Source organism: Gallinula chloropus (assembly GCF_964237585.1).
Source record: "Gallinula chloropus genome assembly, chromosome: 12".
In the NCBI taxonomy this organism is placed as follows: domain Eukaryota; kingdom Metazoa; phylum Chordata; class Aves; order Gruiformes; family Rallidae; genus Gallinula; species Gallinula chloropus.
This window is the reverse complement of record NC_140097.1, coordinates 21,807,763-21,826,619: the sequence shown is the minus strand read 5'-3', so window position 1 is coordinate 21,826,619 and position 18,857 is coordinate 21,807,763. Positions and strand designations below refer to the sequence as shown.

The 18,857-nt window shown below is 43.7% G+C and overlaps 1 protein-coding gene across 2 annotated transcripts in view; it reads left to right on the top strand.

Annotated features, from left to right (window-relative positions):
- The window catches only part of LOC311196252 (6-phosphofructo-2-kinase/fructose-2,6-bisphosphatase 4), a 52,290-nt gene that overhangs the window by 17,136 nt on the left and 16,297 nt on the right, over positions 1 to 18,857 (top strand). For both annotated transcript variants that reach the window (XM_084269777.1, XM_084269778.1), the window contains exons 2-7: positions 7,507 to 7,623; positions 11,350 to 11,446; positions 13,299 to 13,365; positions 15,181 to 15,255; positions 16,101 to 16,157; positions 17,141 to 17,262. In XM_084269777.1, the coding sequence (XP_084125903.1) occupies positions 7,507 to 7,623; positions 11,350 to 11,446; positions 13,299 to 13,365; positions 15,181 to 15,255; positions 16,101 to 16,157; positions 17,141 to 17,262 (535 nt within the window). The remainder of the gene's footprint in view (positions 1 to 7,506; positions 7,624 to 11,349; positions 11,447 to 13,298; positions 13,366 to 15,180; positions 15,256 to 16,100; positions 16,158 to 17,140; positions 17,263 to 18,857) is intronic.

Below are 18,857 nucleotides of genomic sequence, written 5' to 3'. Positions count from 1 at the left end.
GCCTGTTCTTGAAGGGAGACCTAAAAATGTCACTTATTTTTTAAAAATACTCTTTGTCTTTATTTGAAGGCCAGTGCTGTATCGGGCCATCTGTTGTATGAGTTAATGGCTTTCCGCATCCTGAGGTGCAGCCAACCAAGTCATCAGCCTCTAAAGACTTCAGCTGTTTGGAAACCCTAGTTTATTAACAAACTTTGCCTCGTGGGGTGTGTGCGTGTGTCCCCTTTTTTTTCTTCCTCTTCCTTTTCTTCCCTTAAAATATCTGAGGTTGAAGACACTGCAGTTTTGCAGACAAAAGGGGCTTTGTGGTGTGGAATTGTTTTTATTTGTCATGCAAAGAGGCTGCGCTGACAGAATGAGGCTCTGCTGGTATGGCAGGCGTCCATGGGCTGCTGCTTCTCGGCTCTGGTCTTGCTTTGGTCCAGCCCTTGCTGAAAAATACCCCCAAACTTGCCTGATTACCGCTAGGTAAGCGGTCGGGTGTTTCTGTGGGGAATGAATTGCACCAGTATCTGAAAAAATAGTAGTTGTTAAGAGGAGAATGCAGAAGTAAAGGGTCAGAAAGTGTGTATAATTGCTTTTGTAAACACGCAGGGAAGAATGCTTCAGTTTGGCCTTAATGTGACATGTCCTTTCCAAACAAAATAACATTTGTTACAGCTTTGACACAAACTCTTCTACAGAAAACACATTGGGCACATGCGGGGAACATAAGGAGTCTTGGCAGAATTAGTTAGCTTTTATCAACTATAACTTAAAATAAGTTCGTGTATTAGAGGGTTTTTTGGGGTTGGTTGGTTTGGGTTGGGTTTTTTTGGGGGGTTTTGTAGGATTCAATAATTTCTGGTGCCCAGGACCTTTTATAATAGTAGAAAAACAAACTTGGAAATATTTTTTTTTAATCCTTGTGGACACAGTCGCTCTTTCATTATACCCTTAATATGGCTACAGTCACTTGTGATACATGAGATTTGCAAACACCCTGGAGAGGAGTAAGACTTAAAGCATCTATCCTGTTTCAGCAAACACAGGCTTCATAATTTTCCTCGTGCAAGGGTGCTGCTGATTCCATTATCCTCAGATTTCCAGGTATCACACCACCCTGCAGTGTGACCCGCAGGCCCTCTAGCTACAGGAAGGGCTGCTCAGGCTGGGCCTTGCAGGGCAGTGCTGGGTTGACCAGTTCCAGTTTGCTGCTGCTGCTGCAGGTAACTCTTAAACGTCACTGTTCAAAAAACACAGGCTCAAGTTGGGAGTGGATTTCTTGTCCTCAAGAGTAGCTTTCCAGTGGAAGCAGTGAAGCTGGTTGCTGTGGTGTCTTCTGTTCTAGGCTAAGCCAGGTGAACTTAAGTCTCTTCTGGTTGGGTTTGTTAGTTCCTCATTCATGCCAGTGACCTTTATCTGTGCGACTTCTTAGTCTTTATCTTTCTAGAAGGTAGGTGAGCGGTAGCGTGTGTGCTTCCAGTTGACTGGGCAGATGCATCTCCAAAGGGACTTGCCCATCTTACCTGTTTTTAGTGTGATTTTCTGAAAGTTGTAGGAACTGTGATTATCCGTGGAAGAAGAAATCTGGTTACCTGTGCCAGGGTTTAGCTGTCACGGGGCTTTGATGAGCTAGTAGTTCCTCTAGTCTGTGCCTGGCAGAGTTTTCAAGGAGTTGTGGCAGCGGGCAGCCTACTGAGCAGATGGAGCTTTTACAGGTGGGGAGACCAGTGAAATGCAGGTAACTGAACTGTGCTGAATGACCTTCCGAAGTATGACTTGAGGGTAGTAGAAGTGCATGGTCTTACTGAAATCTTAACTTTCCTGGCCTTTTGTGAAAGGTTTTGTCTGTACACAGGTTGTAGTAAAGCTGCTTTTGGCGTTGGATGTTGTGTTGCTTCAAGCTCTGTGAATCAAACATGGACATAAAAACCCGTGTGCTATAGTGAAAGTTGTTTTGAGAGCCCAGTAAAGGATGTTTATAGAGTGAGAGATAAATAGTGAACTTCCTGTGGTTAAACATTATATTTCCCCCAATACAGTTAACGGCTTTGTTCCCTAAAGCTGCTGGAATTTGGTCATTGGGATGGTTTTTATTTGCTGTTCTTACAGCAGTATGAATGTATGTCTGGTCCAACAGAAAAAAAAAGTTTTAAATTAAGATTATCTTTGCTCTAAAGAACTCTACCCTTTGAGCTCATGTTGCTTATGTGTATTTGTACTCCTAACCCTAGGAACTGAACGTGGAGAAAATGAATTGACAACACCCAGCTGTAGCCTGAAGATTGGGATGTGTGGTGGGGCCATTGCTATGGCCATCAGAGCTGTAGGATACAAATAGTAACCTGGAGCAAGTGGGTGGCAGAGCTGCTAGAGGTAGCTGGTGGCACAAGGGTGGCTAGGGAACAAATGAATTCTGAGTCTCATGTGCCAAAGTGATGTTAGAAACTGATGATCTGGACAAAAAACAGGAGAGAGAAATCCCTGTGGGATGTGAAGAAGGGTGATGGTCATTGTTTGACAGGAAGGAAAATGGATTAGCAGTAGTTATGTTGGATGAGTAATAGGGAAAACCTGTAGGGCAAGACTTATGTGCAAGGATGGTTGTACTGGCTTATAGTTAAAGGTGTTTCTGTATGAGCCTATAAACAGTACAGTGATTTTGGAGGGCAGGCATTGAGTCAAAGGCCATAGAAACTGTAAGAATCCTTCTATAAATTTAAGATGTCTTACTGCAGCAGCTTGACACAGAGAACAACAGACCTTAGAAGCTGACTTAAAAAAATTTACACAAGGAAGGGGAAGAAAAATGAAGTCTCAGTTGGAGTGAAAGGAAGGGACAATTGATGATATGAAAAATGCCAATTCTTGTCTCTTGATTTCACAAGATCATGTGAACTTTGAGGGCTGATGAAATGCTGCGCAGCTGATCTAGGTTGTTCAATGTTCCAGTTTGGTTTCAAAACCTTCTTCTGTATCTTGTGCTATTTCACAATCTAAGAGGCAAGAAATGAGCATGTAGTTTCTTCTTTCTGTGACTGTTAAGTCTTAAACTTTAGAAGGGTAGGCATTCATAATTTTGTTCCCAGGTGCAGCTCCCAGCTGTTAATAGTGTAGAAGTAGTTTTTAACTGGGGTAATGACTTTGCTTAAATTGCAGTATTTGATTTTAATGTGCTTCATCACTTGGTTGTTTCCTTTTGCTGATTGGCATTTTGTGCACGGTTTTGAGGTGTTCCCTCTAGCAAGGGGATACAATGCACATTTCTTTTTGATGCTGCTGTGTATAAACATGCAATCTGGCATGCATATATTACAAGCATATATTTTAAAGAAAAAACCCAACAGGATTAAAGTCATAGAATGGTCTGGGTTGGAAGGAACCCCAAGGATCACAGAGCTCCAACCCCCCTGCCACAGGCAGGGACACCAACCTCCAGGCCTGGAGCTACACAAGGTTGCCCAGGGCCCATCCAACCTGGTCCTGAACACCCCCAGGGATGGGGCACCCACCCCCTCTCTGGGCAGCCTGTTCCAGCCCCTCACCACTCTCTCTGGAAAGAACTTTCCCCTAGTGTCTAATCTAAGCCATAGAGCATCTTTAGCAAAATGATGTAAGATTTGTTTTGCTGTTCTGAGTGTGTGTGTTGATAGCACATCCCTAGGTTGTGGGACTGGCAGATGATACCCTTAGGAGTTACATGTGTGAAGCTGTATTAAAAAAAAGAGTTTCTTTTCTTGAGACTGGTTGTGTAGTGAGACTTTTGGAGTTACACCAGACCATCCATCAATAAGGAGTTGAGAGAAAGCTGCTCATAGGAGTCTGCCTTGGCTCTGCAGCTTGCACCTATAGAACTACTTCTATGCTGGAAATTGGATTTAATATAAAGGGAATGATGTAAAAAGGGGAATGGAGCTTTGTGCCATTGGGTAAATACTGAACCAAAGAGGCTTTTTTGTTCCAGAAGTGAGATATGTGTAACATGTGGTTTGTGTGGGGTTTGTTTTCGTTTTGTTCCAGAAGTGAGATACGTGTAACATGTGGTTTGTGTGGGGTTTGTTTTTGTTTTTCCTCCATCCACATTCTCATGTCAAAATTGTGTGTATTTCTTCAGAGGAGTTGTAAGTCTTGAGACGTTTTCAGTACTGTCACTTCATTCCTCCCCACTTGCAGCGAGTGTTGGCAACGTTCTCTGGAGAGATTTGTGGTTCAGATACAGTGAAAGAAAATTAAATTATTTTAAATTTTTGAGTATTTGGCACATCCTCAGAACTTCTGTTTTGATTTAGTCTTAATTTTTTTATTGAGCTAATGAACAAAATTAAGCCTTGTTAATGACAGAGCATCATAAGAAAGCAAGCAAAGGCCTTTGTTTGCTGTTCTGAGTCTTAATGTGTGTTATTGAGAGCACCACACTGAGGAACATAACAAATGAAATAATTGCTCTGTGTGCTTTTATTTCCAGCCCTGTTTATTTAGCTGTTTTACATTGGCTGTTTTGGCCAGCAGGTGTGCCTTTGACTCCTGTCTCCAGATGTGTAGGTGCACATGGTAAAACGGGACTGCAGCCACTGATACCCACCTAAACTAAACGATTTCCAGTGCCCTGAATTTTGCATTGTGAGCTGTCACCCTCTTGTTGAGGACAGAACTTCTTTCAGACGGGCTCAGCCCTAGTGGTGTATGCCATAGCACCAGGTACCTTGTAGTGGTGTGTGCAGGGCTGTGGCATTAGCAGAGACTGAGATCATTGGAATTGATGCTTTTCGTGCTTGTAGCGTGCAGGACATCTGTCTAACTTTTATCTGCCTTTAGAGAGGATAAGGACTCTGGGCCAGCCTGGCACCCAACTGAAACAGGATTGCAGTTAGTTTGATTGAGATCAGCAGGTAATTCACAGAATCACAGAGCTGTAGGGGTTGGAAGGGACCTGGAGAGCCCATGGGGTCCAACCCCCTGCCAAAGCAGCTCCCCGGCTCATATTGCACAGGGCGGCGTCCAGACGGGGCTGGAATCTCTCCAGAGATGGAGACTCCACACCCCCTGGGCAGCCTGTCCCAGGGCTTCCTCACCCTCACTGGGGAAAAGTTCTTCCCCATCTTGCTGTGGAACTTCCTGTGCTCCAACTTGCAGCCATTGCCCCTTGTCCTGTCCCCACAGACACTGAAAAGGGGCTGCCCATTCCCCCCTGCATCCCATCCTTCAGGTATTGATAAACTTTAATAAGGTCCCCCCTTAGTCTTCTTTTCTCCAGGCTGAACAGCCCCAGCTCACTCCTGCAATCCAGTCACACACTGAAGGGTTCAACTCTGCACGTCAGGCTCGGGTAAAGGCAGCTTTGCTGGGTTTTGTACTTGGAGGGAGTTTGTGTAAAGATGCAGGCTGCCTGCTTTGCAGTGGAGGGAATGACCCTTCTGGCATCTTGCAGTTGTGTTGCTCTGGTTTGCTGCTTAGTGATAAGACTCATCATAAGTTGACATGGGCAGTAGGACTGAGCTTTGAGTGTGGACATGGGTGCAATGTGTGAAGCAGCCACTTAGGAGGCTTGCAGGTCTCTTCACAGTAGTTTCCTAGTCCTTAGTTTTGCAAAATGGAGATTTGTTCCTCTGTAGGTTTCTCATTACATTACCAAAAGACATGTTCTGTGAGAAGGCTAAAGTTTTATGGCCTACCCCAGGAGAAGAAGGAGGAAAGAAAAAGAAAGAGGTGATGTAGGTGTAACGTTAGTTGGTGAGTTCTGCCCAGAATGGGTAGAACAGCCTGTGTCAGTGGACATCATGCCTTGCTGAGCAGGTGGACCTGAGGCTGCATGTGAAGCCTTTCCATACGCATCCTGGTTTGTCTTGCACAGTTCTTACTTCACTGCTTACACTGGAAAATTATTTAAAAGTTGAGCTTGATATTTCAGGCAAAGAGCCTTTCAAACTGGCTTTGAAGAGCACTGTCTGCTCTTAAAATTCCTAGGGGCTCGGGGATTTCTCCCATCTCAGTATTTTACTGTCCTTAAAGCTAGAAGCAAAGCTGTTAAGCTGGATGCACTGTACTCTCTGCACTTGATAGGCTTTGTTTCCCCACAGCCTGCCTTTGTTCTCTTGGAGGGGGTGATCGAAGGTCTGAATTTAGGACAGAGAGGAAAAGGGACAAGAAAACTTGTAGAGGCTTCTGCACAGAGGAGCTAACACTGAGGGGGGTTTGTCAGGGTCCTTCTGGAGACAGGGGCCTGTTTTGATGGATCTGGTTTGGTTTGTGTTTATTACATGGAGTAGTAGATTGTTTCATGGATTTGAGGAGGTTTTACCTCCTCTCATGAAAAGTGGTGTGTTTTTAAGGCTTTGGGGGTTGGGTTTTTTCAATGTGCATTTTAAGTGTAATGTGCCTGCTAATCTCTGTTCTTTTTCAATGGGTTTACTGTGTGGAGTAGCTGTGCCAGTTTCCTGCAAGTGACTTTGTGGGATGGGCCTTTGTCAATCCAAGGTTTGAGAATCTTGGGCAACTATAGTGCTTTGTACAGTAGCTTTTTTATGTTGTACAGTATAACACTGAGATTTAGGTGTTTGGAGCAAACTCCTCTATCAAGGCACTGAGGAAACTGATGCATGTGTAGTTTGTATAGACGTTAATTCCCTTGGAAACACAGGATGGAGGGAGCGGTGGTACCTCTGCGTCACTTCAATATCTTCTTTCTTTCTAGGCAGTTCCTTGTAGCTGTGATAGGTTCACACAAGGTATCCATAGTTTTGTGCCATTAAAATGTTCACAACCTTGTAACTTGAAAGGAAATGCCTCAAGGTTTTCAGTTTATACACATAACTCCTTAAACTTCTTACAGTGTTGTTTGGGTTTTTAATTAAACATCTGACTTGGATTAATATTTCTGTACATACATCTGAACATCAGATTGTTGTATTGGTTTGCATAGAATGCTTATGCTTTATTTCTGGTAACCATTGAAGAACTGTCAAAAGGAGTTCTGTTCAAGAGAGATTTTTGTGTTAATGGAGAAACAATGGGGAATTGTGTTGTATGTCGAAGGAGAAATAATAAATAGTGAGTACTGTGTCATACTAACCTGTAGTGCTCATTTTGCTCAAAGCCAAGAAAAGGTTGAGCAGTGTTGAGGTCTTAAAGATTTAAAAATTACCTAAAAACTGTGTATAGACCTGGCTATTTCCTTTCAATGCAAGCACTGATCTGGGCTCCGTGGAGGTGCAAGATGTCAGCGCCTTTTTTTTTTGGGGGGGGTATTGTTTTTGTGTGTCTCCAAAACACGTGTGCAAATACATGGGTTTCTTGTTTTCTGCCTGTATACAGCTCGTGTTGTGTCCAGTGTTGCACAATCACTGACTCACCCTTCCAAAGCTCAGCACTGCATAAGAACCCCCTGAAATAGCGAGACACAGTGCATGAGCCGCTTGAATGGGCGCTTCCCCGGAGAGCACACGGGTGTCATTCTCCACTGCAGTGTCAGCCTTTGCTTTGTGGGAACTGTTTGGTAAATCCTGGTTTTCTGGTTTTCTGTTGCAGTATGTATGACCAATTGCCCTACCCTGATTGTCATGGTGGGTCTCCCGGCCAGAGGAAAAACCTACATCTCGAAGAAGCTGACGCGCTATTTAAATTGGATCGGAGTGCCTACAAAAGGTGATGGGTTTTCTTTTGGTCACATCAGCAGGACAGGGCTGATGTGAGGTGTTTTAGAAATTTAATTCCAAATAATTCTGTTGCCTAATTTGACTACTTAGGATCCTTCTGCTTTGTTAACTTAATTTTAAACAATAGCATGCACAGGTTCTCTGTTCCATTTAGATGTTAATTAATCAAAATCTGGTGACTATTCATTTACCACTTTATTCTGTCAGATGTATAAATCAATTTGCTCTTGTGCCTTAACACTAGATTCTTCAGCTGTCTTCTTTTTTTTTTGTTAGGTTTTTTTTGTTTCCTTCCCCTTTCTTTATGTGGGTGAAAGGGAATCACATCTAAGTAGACGAGCAGTCAACACTTCTGGGTTAAAGTTCTGGCTTCTCCATCCTCTTTTGTCTGTGAACTTTGTGCAACTGTGTCATTCTCTGTAAATCTTTGTCTAACTGCATTTGTGGAATGAGTTAAGAGCTCTCTGTCATAATACTAAGACACCAAGGAACTCAAGCAGCCTCTTGTTACTCCTCTCTTAAGAATTTCATAGGTGTGTTTTGAGTGGGAAAGGATGGCTCAGATGGTTATGCCAGGGATCTGTCTGGCCTGCCTCCTTCCTGAGCTCCCGTGGTTATCTTGTGGGCCCAGATCAACAAGTAAACAAGACCTAAGTCCATTCTAGGTTCTGAGCAGCTGTCTCTCTGCCTTCTCCTCTGTCTCTGTAGAAGAAAGAGATAGTTTGTGTTCTGTGGTTCTGTCTGGTGCAGTAATGGTATCCGTATAGTTAGGACTAATCAGTCATTTAAATATGATCATACTGGAGCCTACTGAAGTGTCGAATTTTGCCTGGATGTTCAGAGATGTGTTTCCTGGTGGGTCCAAGAAGTCAAGATGAAGGATTTTGGACTATATTTATATTGCCTTTTTATTCTCAGGTGTAGCCTTTGAGTTCGTGTTTTCTTAAACTCTTAGAAACTTGTCTGCTCTGCTTTATTTAGATGAGATGTTATGGAGGATACATTACATTTCTTGAGTATGAGAGTTTACAAGATTTAAGTTATTGCTTCAGTTTCTACTGTTCACACAGGATCCATCCTTTTGATGAGCAGCATAAGGTATTTAGGGACTTCAGTCTTCTCTGCTAGGCTGAAATAGAATAACAGTCAAAGCAGGCTAGCCAGGATCCAGGCTGATAAAATGTGTGATGTAACTATGCTTCTGTGTTAGATACACATCTGACCTACATTGTAGATATACGTATATGTCATTGTGGTGAGCATTTTACTATTGTTTGTGTCAGTGATGCAATTTTCCTGAAGCTGACATCAATGTAAGATACCTCACTGAGGGAATGGATGACACATTGCCTAGTGCTTCCTGTTGATTGGGACCAAATCAATACATGAGAAGTACTAAGTGGCCCCAACATCTATTCCCTCTGGCTCTTTATGTCTTAAAATTATTGTGTGCTTAATAGAGTAAGTGTTCTTAATCACTGAGACAGATGGGTGAAATGATGAGGTTATGTAAACCAGAGAAAAGGTAAATGCCATCTTTTTGTGTCACGTACACAAGCTGGAAAGTTCAAGAACAGAAGGTGGAGGTAAATAACCCAGGGCTGATGTTAGTTAAATCATTTCAGCCATCAGTTCTGGGGTTTCTTTTACTCCTTCCAAAACCCCCAGTCTCTAGAATGTGAAATGATTAAAAATACAAAAGGCTTCTGTCTGGGTTTTTCAGAGGAAATGAGGTCAATTAGATGCCTGAATGGAATTGTGTTGCAACATGGTTTTTAGATACCAAATTGGAGTTAGCATCTCTGAACAGTTCTGCCTGTGTGGTAACTGCCATACCCTTCTGTGAAACCTTTCCAGAGGGGTGGATGCTAGTAATACAGACTAAAGATCCTTCCACTGGATAGCTGTTTTTCCTTTGCTGTGTGGGACCCTCTTGCAGTAACAATTCTTTCTTATGAAATTCATTACTTTTTTAATTTTAAAGGACCATTGTCTGAGCAGACTGGCCATCTGAACTTCTGGCATCTTCTGATGTTCTTACCAGGAACCATCTTTTCATGCAGCCAGTATGGCCAGTGTTTATTAAACCTGTTGCAGAGTAACCTGGACTGTGCTATAATCTATGTCATGTAGTTGACTGCAAAAAATTACATAAATGCCATTGAATTAAAATAAAACTTGACTTCTGGGTGAATAAACATTATTGATTCCTTCATCTTCTGTCCCCAATCCCAACAGCAATCAGTATACAGCAACTGATGGTTGAGCTCTCTTATCCTATGCTTTTTTTTTTCTTAATTACAGCTTGGCAACTGTGTATATTACTATTTTCCCTCTTTCCAGTAATGAAGTCTGGCAGGTAGTTATAACCTGGCAGCTTCTCAGAGTACTTCAGTTTGATCTAATATAAAAAAGAAAAAAGCTTTGCAGTTAAGTGAGAAAACCTGTAGGTCAGAAGTGAGGTAAACATTAATTGCACTTTAGGGACCTACTTTCAGAGCTGTCAAATTAATGAATTAGGGTACAGTGTCATTCATTGCCTGCTGTGTGGCAAAACAGACTGCCTTCCCCCAGCCTGTATTCATTGTTGTGACCTGTACAGCCACAGACCTTACAGACCTTTGCAGAGATAAGGAATAGTTGTTGACTACAGTTAAAGGATCACAGTAAGAGTGATTGTTCAGTGCTTCTGCAGATTTATTTACTTATTTATTTTTGCAACTTAAGCCTACTTTAAAATAAATGCAATAAGGGTTGTGAAATAGTTTGTGCTGATCCTTAATAAATAGAAATATTCAGTCAGGGTTCTGAAAAATAAATGTTTCCACAACTTGAGTTTTAAAGTTTTATTTATCAAAAGCAAGCCTGGTTAGTTCTAGTTATAACTCTTTCTTGCTCAAATAAGAGCTGAGAGTTTTGAGAGGGAGCGAGTGCAGAGAAGGGCAACCAGGCTGGGGAAGGGGCTGGAGGGCAAATCCTCTGAGGAGCAGCTGAGGGAGCTGGGGGTGTTGAGCCTGGAGAAGAGGAGGCTGAGGGGAGACCTTCTCCCCACCTCCACTGCCCTGCCAGGAGGGTGCAGAGAGGTGGGCGATGGTCTCTTCAGCCAGGGGACAGGAGATGGGACAAGGGGCAATGGGCTCAAGCTGCCCCAGGGCAGGGTCAGAGCAGATGGGAGGGAAAAGTTCTTCCCTGGCAGAGTTGTGGGGCTGTGGCACAGGCTGCCCAAGGAGGGGCTGAGTCACCTTCCCTGGGTGTGTTTAAAAAAGGGTAGATGAGGTGCTCAGGGATGTGGTTTAGCACGGGAGGGGAATGGTTGGACCTGATCATTTTAAAGGTCCTTTACAACCTTGTGATTCTGTTCTATCAAAAAAACCTAGACTACTGAAACACACTTCTGACCATGCCTGCAAAGGAGGAAGAGAGTTTCTTTTTGTTGTTCAGGCAAACTGGCAGAGGCACAGCAATATGGTGAAGTGACTCCTTTGGAGCTGATCACAGATCACCTCTTTTTTTGCCCCTTTGATTTCTTTTTGTCTTTTGTGTTTAAAAATGAACAACACCCTTCAAAACACAAGGAGCATGTTACGGTCTTTTTGTGCATCATAAATTCTTTTATCCTTGCAGGTACTTTGGTTTCAAAGCTGTCATTACACTTGCTCTTTCTATGTGGCTCCCCTTAGTTTCCACTAACAGTGGGTTTTGTTTTCCTTGGCAGAATTTAACGTTGGTCAGTATCGTCGAGATTTGGTGAAAAAGTATAAATCTTTTGAATTCTTCCTGCCTGACAATGAAGAAGGCTTGAAAATCAGGAAGTAAGTTTTGAATGTGTTTGGCTACACAGTGTGAACTGTATTAAAATAGTACCCAGGGTGATTTGCTCATAGACAGGGCTTCAAGTTGCATTTCTCATGCTAAGGGAGACCCTTAAGTGACTGCAGGATGAAACGACAAGGAATAGAAGTTCTAGAGGAGGTGGAAAGGAGATTTGAGACCAAAGAGTAGATATGAGCTGTTCAGATAAACAGGAATGAAACAGGATTGTTCTCTTCCTATAACTATCTTTTCAGCCACCATGCAGGTGATAAAATGCCTCCAAAACTGTTGTATTTTTGCTAATGTGCAAAGCGAGGTGAGCACTATGGTGAACATCTGTGCCCACATTGAAGCTCTTGAGACTTCTGTCTCTTACAGGAGATCACATAGAAGTTCTTTTGATTTTTTTTTTTTTCTTGACCATTCATTGTCTGGTTTTGTATGTTCAGGAAGATGTTTAAGAGGATGCAGTATGAAATGAGAAGGAACAAGTTTTAGAGGACTGGAAATGCTGTTTGTTTAGGCTACTTAAAATACAGAGTATTTTGTTCTTAATTGCTTCAGCTCAGGAATGAAAAATGTCTGGACTTTCTCTTGTCCCCTGCAGCAGCAGCTGAGTATTGTTAGTTTCAAAGACCAAGTTGCCCAAGATACCATCTGCGTGTTAGCCTTGCAAGCCTCTGCCTTTGGCTTAGAGGTAGAGACAGTCCTTTCAGTGTGCCTCTCTGTCACCTGTTAGACTAAATGGTGGAGAATATACCACAAAGTGGGCTGTGTGAGCTACTCTGCCTAGTTAGCAATGAGTAAAGAGGGTTTTTATTTATTTAATGAAGACCTGACTGGTGAGTCTCAGTTCCTGTAATCTATTAACCATGCTAATGTGGAAATGCTGTCAGGATAAAATGCTGCCTTTTTCTCTTCAAGCTGTGCATGCAGAGTGTGTCACATGCCAGGGAGGAGTTCCACGTGTCAGTCTGAAAGTCACAGCAGAGTAGTAATGCATAGAAAGGCTGTTGAAATGGGCAGGGGGTTACGTTGGTACTGCATAAAGACTGTACTTAGTGGGAATAAATGAGGCTTTGTCCTACTGACAGTAAATCATGTGCAATGTTAATATTGCCCTCCAGTCTTATTAATGTGTTAGAAATCAGAGCAGACTTTGAAGGTAATGTTAATCCTGGGGACATAGGAAATCACCAATAAATTTCTTCTTGTCCAGATTTAAGACACGTGTAAAGATTGCAAGGGAGAGGGTTTGGTTTCCTCAGTGGTCTCCAGTACTTACTCCGCTGGGCTGGTGACTGAGAGAGATGTTATGTTCACCTCTGTCCCTAATATTTGATGCTAGCTTTTTCCTCTCTAATGGATATTCTTTTACATAAGCAGTTTTACCAGAATAGTTGAAAAGAGAAGTATTAGATTACTGAAAAATAGTTTTCTGACCGCTTTTAATGTAGGGCCACAAGATAGAAGCTGTAAGCTCTCTCTCCCCCCCACCCCACTTTGGATATTGGCTTCTAGATTTGATTCTCATTACAAGGTAACTGGGAAAAGAATGTAGTTGCAGGGATAATTTGGTGATGCTGCTTTAGAACAGTGAAAGCTTATTGTGCTCAGCAAGCCTGGTGGGTATTCTGTGGTGAGGTGTGTTTGTATCAGTTGTGCAGAGGAGCACTGGGCTGGGCTGTTCTCAGGCAGGTGGCCATGGCCACATTGCCTCTGGAAAGCTTGTTTGGCCTCTGTTGGTTTTGCCCATGGTTTTGGGGGGAGGTGATTTGCAAGGACTGTGATCACAAGTGTGTTAATGACATGCCTTTAGCTAGTCCTTGAGTTTGACTCTCTTGGTTTCAGACAGTGTGCCTTAGCAGCGCTGAATGACGTCCGACAGTACCTCAGTGAAGAAAACGGGCACGTGGCTGTAAGTTCCTTGTTGAAGACCATTCTTGAGATGTTTCCCTACAAAACTCTGTGTCTGGTGGATAATTCACAGCCTGAGTCATGCCAGTATCTCTTCAGTATCTCAGATTTTCTTCTTTTAATTCTGAAGTTGTATGTTAGATCTGCCTTTTGCTGCAGTGAAAGAAGCATTTAACTTCAGGGTGATAATGTCATGCTGAGCACCCCCCTGTGTGATTTGAGGGGTTAGCTGAGGAGACGGTAACAGTAAGAAAAGAGTCTCCCTGCTCTCCACATGATATAATGTACTGTTAAGCACATTTATGGGTTTGGTTGCACTTGTGTTTCTTTTTGATAGTCTGGTGTTTCAGGTAAAAGGTGAAAACTGCTGAACAAAAAGCATCCTGGGTATCGCTTGGCAGCTGCATTACAGGCATGAGACATCTCTGAAGAGAGCAGGAGAAACTCAAATTGCTGCAGAGCTGAGCATTTAATAGTGGGATGCAAAACGTCTGCTGTTCGACCATCAGTGTTCCCTATTCACCTCAATATTTTGTGCATGTTGTTTTCCTTAAGACTGTTGACACAACTTGGTGGTGCTTTCCTTGGGCTGTCAGGGAAAACCATTAACTGTAATTACAAGTTCTGCTGGGGACATGAGGTAGAGTTTATACTTTGGAAGACTTCATGCTTTGGTAAAACACTGGTGTGTTCAGAGCAAAACCTGAGTCCTTAGAAAAATGGCTGCATATTTCTGTATCAATCACAGGCAGGATTTCCAGGTCTTGGAGATCTTAGAATCATAGAACCCCAGACTGGTCTGGGTTGGAAGGGACCCCAAGGATCACAGAGCTCCAACCCCCCTGCCACAGGCAGGGACACCAACCTCCAGGCCTGGAGCTACACAAGGTTGCCCAGGGCCACATCCAACCTGGTCTTGAACACCCCCAGGGATGGGACATCCCACCCCCTCTCTGGGCAGCCCCTTCCAGCCCCTCACCACTCTCTCTGTAAAGACGTTCCCCCCTAATATCCGATTTAATCATTCCTTCCTTTAGCTTTAATGCATCCCCCTTGTCCTGCCATTATCTGCCCTTTTAACAAGCTGATACCCCTCCTGTGTCTCTGCTCCCTTCAGGGACTGGAAGGCTGCAGTGAGGTCCCCCCACAGCCTTCTCTTCTCAGGCTGAACCAGACCAGCTCCCTCAGCCTCTCTCCATAGGGGAGCTGCTCCAGCCCTCTGATCATCTCCGTGGCTCCTCTGACCCCTCTCCAACAGTCCCACATCTTTCTAGTACTGGGGCCCCAGCTCTGGACACAGGACTCCAGCTGGGGCCTCCTGAGGGCAGAGCAGAGAGGGTCAATCCCCTCCCTGTCCCTGCTGCCACCCCTCTTATCTTCTGCCCTTTAAAACCTGTACATTCACATTTTGAATAGCATATTGATTGCAGGGTGGGTTTTGTGTTGTGTAAGTTCACTAAAAAACTGTCCATTAGTATTTAAAGCTGGTATGGGCCAGAACATGTCAGAAGATTCAGCCTTGCATCTGTTAGACAGAAGCTCTGGTTGCTTCTTCCAAATACAGTGTTCTACTAGTGGTGCTTTCCAAATACAACTTCTTTATTATTTAGAATGGAGTGTGTGTAAAGTCTTTTGTTGGTCTGTTGAGTGTGTTGAGGTAGTGGGGTAGCAGGGAAGGGGAAGTGTTTTCATTGCTTTTCTTTACATTGAAGAACGTGGAGCCTGTATTTTTGTTGCCAGTAATGCAGTGCTTCTCACAGTGCTTTTCTAATTCCTCTCCCTCCCTCCCCCTCACCCCCCCTGTAACTATTCCTAGGTCTTTGATGCTACAAACACGACTCGAGAACGCAGAGAGACTATTTACAAATTTGGTGAAGAAAATGGGTATAAGGTAAGTCAGAAGCAAAGGACTTCTAAGCTGATGCCCCAACAAGTAGTTTTGCCCTGGTCTGTACTCCTAAGTGCAGTGCACTGGGATAAGCCTTCCTCTAAATGGTTAGTCAGTGGAGCATTTTGTGTTCTCAAGCATTGTTTGAGATTAAAGTCAGTCACCCCATCCTAATTTTTCTCCTCTTTAATGTTTGTACTGTTTGGAGCTAATCTCTTTTTCTGCCATGACTTCACTTCTGTCATCCTGGACATGTAGTTCTGAGTGTACTGCCAGCAACAGCTACTGAAAATAGTGTTCTCACTGCATTTCAGAAACACACAGAGAGTTTGGTGTTGCTTCTGTACAAACAAAAAACTTTCTGTGGTTTTCTGCCTTCTGTCCAGGATTGTTTTGCATTTAGCTCTTCTCCAGGAGCCTTCTGTTCTCTTAGAACTTGCATCTCCAGAAACCTGAGGTGGCAAAACACAAACCTCTTTTTAAGCAAGGCTCCTCCATTAATTGAAAGGCTTCTACATCATTCTCTCAGAAGCACCAGCTACTGTTTGCGTGGCTGAACTTGCATCCTCCCCATGTATTTCTTCCACCCTAAATTCTTCTCCCTGTAAAATGACCCTATTTATCAGCATTGTTGGGGAAGGTAGTACAGACCATGATGCCAACAGCTTCTGGTGGGAGGGTCTAGAGAACCTTCTGATTAAAAGGAGGTAAGTTTAAGGCATGGCTCTGCTAAAAAGGAGTTAGAATGGAAGTGGGTAACATGCAGCTGGTGTGGGTCAATCTCCAGAGGTGTTTTAATGCATCTCCTTTCTTCCTCCTGTACATGTGACTTCCCCTTTGGACCGAAGACTTTTTTTGTTGAGTCAGTATGTGTAGACCCAGAGGTCATCGCTGCAAACATTGTGGTGAGTGCAGGAAAACTTGCTTTAACTGCTTCAAGCCAAGAGATTTAAAGCAGCTGGGTGTTTGTGAAGTGTTTGTAAGACCTTACAACAGCAAAAAGCCCTTATCACCCACTAATGGCACACTTCCTGTTCACTTTCCTGCCCACATAACCACAGCACTGTTTGGGTTGGAAAGGACCTTAAAGCCCATCTAATTCCCACCCCCTGCCATGGGCAGGGACACCCCCCACCAGCTCAGGGTGCCCAAAGTCCCGTGCAGCCTGGCCTTGACCCCTGCCAGGGATCCAGGGGCAGCTCCAGCTGCTCTGGGCAGCCTCACCACCTCCCCAGGGCCTCAGCCCCCTCCCTGAGGAGAATTTATTCCTAATATCTGACCTAAATCTACCCTCTTTGAGCTCACACCCATTTGCCCTTGTCCTGTTGCTGCTCTCCCTTTCCAGCTTTCCTGTCGCCCCGTCAGGTACTGGAAGGCTGCAACATGGTCTCCCCAGAGCCTTGTCTTCTCCAGGCTGAACCCTCCCAGCCTGCCTTCATAGCAGAGGTGCTCCAGCTCTCTGAGCATCATTCCTGTGAAGCAGCACAGGGTGCAGTTGGCTTTCTGGGCTGCAAGCACACATTGCCATCTCGTGTTGAGGTTCTCCATCAACAGCCCCATCACCCTGGCAGGATCCCTCTGGGCGGCATCCCTTCCCGCCAGCCGCACCGCACAGCTTGGTGCCATGGGCAGACTTGCTGAGGGCGCACTCAGTCCCACTGTCTGTTGCCAGCAAAGGTGTCAAACAGCACCCATCCCAATACCAAGCCCTGAGTCTGCTAACTCAGAAGTCTGATTCTGTGGAGAATAGCTCTTCCTGCTTTACATGCACTTCCATTAACTGGCAGAAAAGACATTTTTGTGTTGTATTCCCCCTCCCTATTTCTTTAAACTTCCTTAAAAAGGGAAGGCAACTTGCATTCCACTCTCCTGTTTTTATTTTACACAGCAAGTGAAACTGGGTAGTCCTGACTATGTTGATTGTAGTAATGATGAAGCAACAGAAGACTTCATGAAAAGAATAGAGTGCTACAAGAACTCCTATGAGACCTTAGATGAAACTCTTGACAAGTGAGTGATGACATAATAACTGTGGTTATTTTAAGATGTTTTCTTAGGGGATAGAGCATCCCATACTGGGGGATTCAGGCTTTCTAGGTGTGTTTAGTGGCTTGTGTTCTTTTTCTTTCCTTATCAAATTAGGGAGAGTTGACTCTGGGAGTATAGCCTGAAAACTTGCTTGCTTGAGGAAAATTGGCTAATGAGTCTACTCTGGAACAATATTCTTTTTTATTTTCCCACTTGGAGAATGGAATGATTCTTCTGGGGTTAAACCAGCAATAGAAGTTATTCCAGACTTGCTGCAGCGGTTGGTTGTTACCTGTGGAGTTGTTTCAGGGTTTTTTTTTTAGTGTGTAAAGGAGACCTGAGTGATTTATGAGCATAACTTCATTTGTTGGCTTGGCAGAGAGAAACTTTAAACATATCAGTCTTAAAAATGTACCTTGGGAATTTATTGGTGCTTGCAAATCATCCTGCAGATGCAGGAATGGGAGAAGCTTTCATATGTACTATGCCAAAGCATTCACCTGTTTTTCATTCCCTTTCAACACCTGAAATTAAGGTAGGGATGAACTATGTGAGGAGCCCTGTTTCTCTCCTGGCAGTCCAGGGTTTCAGTGTGGGATTTTGCTTTGTATCCATACCAGGTGCCCCTGGTTTGTTTTGGGATCAGTGCTATAGAGAAGGCTGAGCTGCATGTTAAGGTAATGGAGCGTGAGCAGCGTGAAGCTGGATCAGCTCATGCATGTAATTTCTGTGAGGAACCTAATGGCTGTGCCTGAGAGAAGCAGTAATGATTAACTCCAGAGAACACTCTCAGATGGGAGGTGATGGTGCTTGCTTCTTAGCACCTCCATTTGGTTTTATGACAAGTTCTCTTGTTTTAATGTGGTCTGGTGTCTCAAATGCACCTCTAGAAACCAATAGTGGTTATTTCCAGATCAGGTTTTTTTTCTCCTCCAAACTAGATGTTACTTTGAAATTATAACTCAGATGAGAAAGGATAAGCAGTAAAAATTGAAGTGATAACCTGTCTGATGCTGAGAGAGGGTAGTGATGGGGTAAATTACAGTACTGTTTAAGACACAGTTGTTAGAGTGGCTGAGAAAAAGACTTGCTTCAGACTAGTCCCTCCTCCCTGTGATGCTGTAGTTTTTCTGGAAGGGTTAACTGGGGTGGATAAATAATGAACCTGGGCTGACATCACACAGATACTTACTGTGGAAAAAGTGTTTGTAACCTGGAGAAAAATACCTAGTACTGTAAAATTGTACTGAAGCTACAGAGTTGAATGACTCCACTGACCCTTTCAGTGTGAGGACTGTGCTTTTCCAAGAGTAGGGTTGCAATTTGAGAGACAAAGTGCAAATCAAGAGACCAGAAGACAAAATGAAGCTAGCAGCTTACATGTGAATGGAGTAGAGTCCATCCTGTGCCTTTGGAGTGTTGCTTTGTTTCTTAGGACTGATGCAGAGGCCATGGGTGATTGAGGGTCTCTTCATTACTTTGGCTTGCTGCCCCTTGGCTCTGTAATGAGAGTGGGAAGATGGTGGTATGTGCTGATGGAAACTGTGGAATCATGCTTTCTTATTTGTTTGTTTGCT